Source organism: Rhinopithecus bieti, unplaced genomic scaffold, assembly GCF_001698545.2.
Source record: "Rhinopithecus bieti isolate Rb0 unplaced genomic scaffold, ASM169854v2 scaffold_9769, whole genome shotgun sequence".
NCBI classification, from domain to species: Eukaryota; Metazoa; Chordata; class Mammalia; order Primates; family Cercopithecidae; genus Rhinopithecus; species Rhinopithecus bieti.
The window spans coordinates 162,668-168,198 of NW_016806163.1; the positions used below are offsets into that span (position 1 = coordinate 162,668).

Genomic DNA, 5,531 nt, shown 5'->3' on the forward strand with positions numbered 1-5,531 from the left:
AAAAAAAAAAAAAAAAAAAAAAAGGCCAGGCACGGTGGCTCCCGCCTGTAACCCCAGCACTTTGAGAGGCCGAGGCAGGCGGATCACGAAGTCAGGAGATCCATCAAGACAATCCTGGCTAACACGGTGAAACCCCGTCTCTCCTAAAAAACACAAAAAATCAGCTGGGCATGGTGGCGGGCGCCTGTAATCCCAGCTACTTGGGAGGCTGAGGCAGGAGAATCACTTGAACCCGGGAGGCGAAGGTTGCAGTGAGCCGAGATCGCACCACTGCACTCCAGCCTGGGCGACAGTGAGACTAGGTCTCAAAACAAACAAAACACACAAAGTTAGGGTGGAGTCTGCGCCGGCTCCTATCCCTTTCATAAGGGACACTGAGCTGCGCTCTGGCACACCTGAGCTCAGGCCTGTGAAGGCGGAGCCAGCAGGCGGGGAGGCGGGGCCGGCGCGGAGGAAACTGCACCTACCGCCCGGATTTGTTCCATGGGAAAACGCAGGATCCCTCCCGGCTACTGCCGCCTGGATTTGCTCCGGGGGAGAACCCGGGATCCCTCCGGCTACCTCACCACCTGTCCCATCAGCAGGGTACCCCGGGACCCAACTCTAGGGCCCGGGGCTGTGACCCAGGGAGAGCCGGGGCCGCCAGCTGCTGGGCCGACCGCGGGCAGTCAGGGTCCTGGCCCCGGAAGGGTGCCTCTGCCACGGGCCGCTAGTCCCACCGTAACCCCAAGCCTCAGCCCCAAGCCCGCGCACCAGTGGCTCCAGCTCCTTGGTGTCGATGAGGCCGAACTCCTTGACGAAATAGTAGAAGTGCTTGTAGCAGGTGTTCACGTGGGCCTCGGAGCCCATCTGCGCGATGCGGTCAAAGTGGTGGATGTAGACGTGCACGAACACGCGGAACAGCCGCGACAGGATCTTCCGCACCGTCTGCAAGAAGTTCTTGGGGAACGGCGTGCCTGCAGGGAGAGAGGTGGGACGGGCCCACGAACTCAGTCAAGTCCATGTCCAGAACCCTTTGCTCCTGGATGTGACAAGGGGCTTCCAGACAGAAATGGCCGGCAGGCCGGGGGCTGGTGGCTCACGCCTGTAATCCCAGCACTTTGGGAGGCCAAGGCAGGCAGATCACTTGAGGTCAGGAGTTCAAGACCAGCCCGGCCAACATGGAGAAACCCCATCTTTACTGAAAAATAAAAAAAATTAGCCGGGTGTGGTGGTTCACACCTGTAATCCCAGCTACTCACGAGGCTGAGGCAGGAGAATCGCTTGAACCTGGGGGGTAGAAGTTGAAGTGAACTGAGATGGTGCCACTGCACTCTAGTCTGGGTAACAGAGTGAGACACTGTCTCAAAAAAAAAAAAGTCCGCTGTACTCTGGAGGGACGTGCACCAATGATCACCCACAAACCCACGTTTACAGGGTGCCCCTGAGAGCCACACAGTGCATTACACATCGAGCTGGGCAGGAGGTCCCACCAAAGGGTGATGATCCTGGTGGGCCCAGGGGCTCCATGGCAGTGATTCTGAAACCACTGAGAACACTGGGCCCAGCGCTGGCAGGGGTACTTGTCTCCTCTGCGAAGGACTGCAGGCCTGATGCTGATCCCGCCCTTCTCTGCTTTGGGGTGAGGGAGACAGGCATCACCAGGAGCGATTCGGGATGAAGCGAGGCTACTAAGTGCAGCCCGACTTAGGAGAAGACTCAGAAATGGAGTCTCTCTCTCTCTCTCTTTTTTTTTTTTTTTTGAGACGGAGTCTTGCTCTGTCGCCCAGGCTGAAGTGCAGTGGCGATCTCAGCTCACTGCAAGCTCCGCCTCCCGGGTTACGCCATTCTCCTGCCTCCAGCCTCCCGAGTTAGACTGGGACTACAGGCGCCGCCACCGTCCCCGGCTAGTTTCTGTATTTTTAGTAGAGACGGGACGGGGTTTACCATGTTACAGGATGGGTCTCTGATCTACTGACCATCGTGATCCCCCCCCCGCCGTTTCGGCCCTCCCAAAGTGCTGGGATTTACAGGCTTGAGTCAACCGCACCCGGCTTTTTTTTTTTTTTTTTTTTTTTTTTTTTTTTTGAGACATGGGTCTTGCTCTGTCCGCCCAGGCTGGAGTGGCAGTGGCACAATTCATAGTTTACTGCAGCTCAACTCCCTAGCCTCCAAGCGATCCCTCCCACCTTAGCCTCCCGAGTAGCTGCAACCACAGGGTGCACCACCATGCTTGGCTAATTTTTAAAATTTTTCCTAAGAGATGGGATTTTTGCTATGTTGCCCAGGCTGAGCTCAAACTCCTGGGCTCAGTGATCCCTGGGCTCCGGCCTCCCAAGCGCTGGTGCATTACGGGTGTGAGCCACTGTGCTTGGCCTCCCTGACTTTTCCGGAAGGGCTCTGTATCCCCAAGCCCCTGCCCCTCACCACTCGACTCACCGACGTTGGTGGGGAAGAGGTCCTCGTTGTTGAATTTGCGCCTCGATCAGTCATCAGCAGGTATGTACCGGTGGGCCGGAGAGCGCCGTGGCTTCCGGAACTTATCTCGTCCTGCCCAGCGGTACTCCGTACTTGGGGCCCCCCGACATGACGGGGCAGGACGCTCCGTGCAGCCGTCGCTGATGGTGCCGTAGATGAGGTTGACGCGGTTAAAGAAGTCGATCCACGTGAACAGCCACCCAGTCGTCAGGTCCTCGCCGGGGGCAGCTGCACGGCTAGCCGCAGGTCCAGCCCGGCGTTTCAGCGACGGCCTGCGGCCTTCTTGTGCAGCTCGTAAGCGCTGGGTGCCCGGCTCGAAACTTGCGCTTGGGCGGAATGTCTTGTCCGTTGTTGAAGACTGCTTCAGGAAGGGGTTGGACATCTTGGTGACGCTGCTCTCCTGGGAACGCTCTGCAAAGGGGTCCGGCCAGCTGGCTGGGGGCTGACCAACCGAGAGGCCACGAAACACTCACCACGCTCCACAGCTCTCCCCGTGGATCTGAAATACACAGGGGAATCAATGACCTGCTGGAGGTGACAGAATTTCCGGAAACTCGTGCTGACGGCACAAGCGGCAGGATTTTTTGTTTTTTTTTGTTTGCTTTATTTCTGAGAACAGGGTCTCACTCTGTTGCCCCGGCTGGGATGCAGTGGTGCCCCCCCCCCAGACCCCCCCCCCACCCACCCCCCCCCCCACCCCCCCACCCCCCCACCCCCCCCCCCCCCCCCCCCCCCCCCACCACCCCCACCCCCACCCCCATCTGGCTCACTGCACCTCTGCCTCCCAGGGCCAAGCGATCCTCCCACCTAGCCTCCTGACTAGCTGAGACTACAGCACACACCACCACAGCTGGGTAATTTTCTTTTAGTAGAAACGGGGTTTCTCTATGTTGCCAGTGATGGTCTCCAACCCTGGGCTCACGTGATCCCTCCCACCTCTGCTCCCAAAGTGCTGGGCTTACAGGCCTGAGCCACTGCACCCAGCCCCTAGTGGCAGGGTTAAAAATCCCCTGGACTTCTGACTTTAAGGAGTTTCACCCAAAGGGCCACCTTCCTCCAGTGGACAGAACAGAACTGACATGGCGAGGCCTGACTGGCTCACGCAGAAGGTGCAGAGAGCCGACCCCAAGACCCGCAGGGGCCGGATCCTTCCCCGGTGCTGCTACCTGGCTGGGGCCTGGACTTGCTGCTACCTGGCACTCTGGGGCTTGAGTGTGGGGCTAAGAGCTGGTTATAGGGATCTCGCAGGCCCGGACTGTAACCTCCACAAAGAAAGCCACCCCAATGCCCCAGCCTGTGGCATGGCAAGCCTAGGTGGAAAAAGGTCCTTGAGGGAGTCAATCCTTGGATTACTTGGGTGGCCCACAGTCAGAGACAAATGTCCTTAATGAAGGAGGCAGATACGGGGGACGACAGCTAGTGAGAACAGAGGCAGAGATGGGGGTGATGCTTCCACAAGCGAAGGGCCAGGAGGCTGGGCCCCGCCAGGAGCAGAGAGAAGCCTGGCAGATGCCCCCTCGGCCTCAGAGGACCCAGCCCTGCCACACCTTCGTCGCGGAGACGTGGGCGGCCCCAGAGCTGACAAATGAACTCTGTCATAGGCAGCGTTGGTCCGCTGTGCCCAAGTCACTGGTCACTGGGTCAGGGACCCTGCGATTGTGTGGATCCCTCTTGCTTGATTTCCATCTGCAAAGACCCCCTTCCATGTTGGATCCATGGCGAGATGCTGGGTGATTCCAGGGGCAGCTGTCCACCTCAGGCACCGTATACATGAAGGAAACCTTCCAGGTGCCAGCCAAGTCCTCACGCACCCTGAGGCGTGACTTGTAAGACACCTGGGGTTGCTCTGTCGTGGGGCCCCAGCATCCGCCCGACTCCCCCTGAGAACCATCAGGGAGAGAGAACAGAGTCATCCTGCACAGGGCGGAGGGACGGACCTGGATCACACACCGCGCATGTGCCAGGTCACACTCAGCAACCAGGGCCTGTCACTGCCACCCGTTGTCACATACCAGGACGCCCAGCAACCGTGGCAGGCCCAGAGTGGATGCAGACCCCACCCTGCTCTGCTGGGTGCACCTCCTGGACTGGCAGACTTGACTGTGACACTTGGGGCAAGGCCCATGCAGGGCATTGGGCAGGGCAGGGGTCCTCACCACAGCATGAAGAGGACCCAGCAGAAAGGGGAGTCAGAAAGGGGAGAGGGAGTGAGGCCCACGCATGCCCAGGCCCACTGGGCTCCATGCAACGCTCCCAAGAAATAAACACACATTCATCATGTTCTGGTACATCCCAACCCCACCTCATTTTTTTTTTTGAGACAGAGTCTCGCTCTGTCGCCCTGGCTGGAGTGCAGTGGTCAGATCTCAGCTCACTGCAAGCTCCGCCTCCCGGGTTTACGCCATTCTCCTGCCTCAGCCTCCCGAGTAGCTGGGACTACAGGCGCCCGCCTGTTGGGAATGGATCCTGTAGGGTTAAATGTAAGGTGTGGACAGGCCAAGCACAGTGGCTCACGCCTGTAAGGACTTTGAGAGGGTGAGGTGGGTAGATGGCTTGCGTCCAGGAGTTTGAGGTCGGCCTGAGCAACATGGCGAGACCTCGTCTCTACAAAATAATTTTTTTTGTTTTTTTTGAGACGGAGTCTCGCTCTGTAGCCCGGGCTGGAGTGCAGTGGCCGGATCTCAGCTCACTGCAAACTCCGCCTCCCGGGTTTACGCCATTCTCCTGCCTCAGCCTCCCGAGTAGCTGGGACTACAGGCGCCCGCCACCTCGCCCGGCTAGTTTTTTGTATTTTTTAGTAGAGACGGGGTTTCACCGTGTTAGCCAGGATGGTCTCGATCTCCTGACCTCGTGATCCGCCCGTCTCGGCCTCCCAAAGTGCTGGGATTACAGGCTTGAGCCACCGCGCCCGGCCTACAAAATAATTTTAAAATTAGCTGGGTGTAGTGGCGCATGCCTAGGAGGTCCTGGGAGGACCGTTTGAGCCTGGGAGTTCGAGGCTGCAGTGAGCCACGTTCATACCACTGCCTGGGCACAGAATAAGACTCTGTCTCAAAAAATAAAAAATAAAAATA

General features: G+C 58.4%; 1 protein-coding gene across 1 annotated transcript in view; it reads right to left on the reverse strand.

The window, feature by feature from the left end:
- Positions 1 to 2,839, reverse strand: part of MOB3A (MOB kinase activator 3A) — a 7,265-nt gene extending 4,426 nt beyond the window's left edge. The window contains 5 exon segments of the mRNA XM_017874867.1: positions 754 to 956; positions 2,419 to 2,641; positions 2,643 to 2,667; positions 2,669 to 2,754; positions 2,756 to 2,839. Coding sequence (XP_017730356.1) covers positions 754 to 956; positions 2,419 to 2,641; positions 2,643 to 2,667; positions 2,669 to 2,754; positions 2,756 to 2,839 — 621 coding nt within the window.
- Positions 2,840 to 5,531: the final 2,692 nt, after the last annotated feature.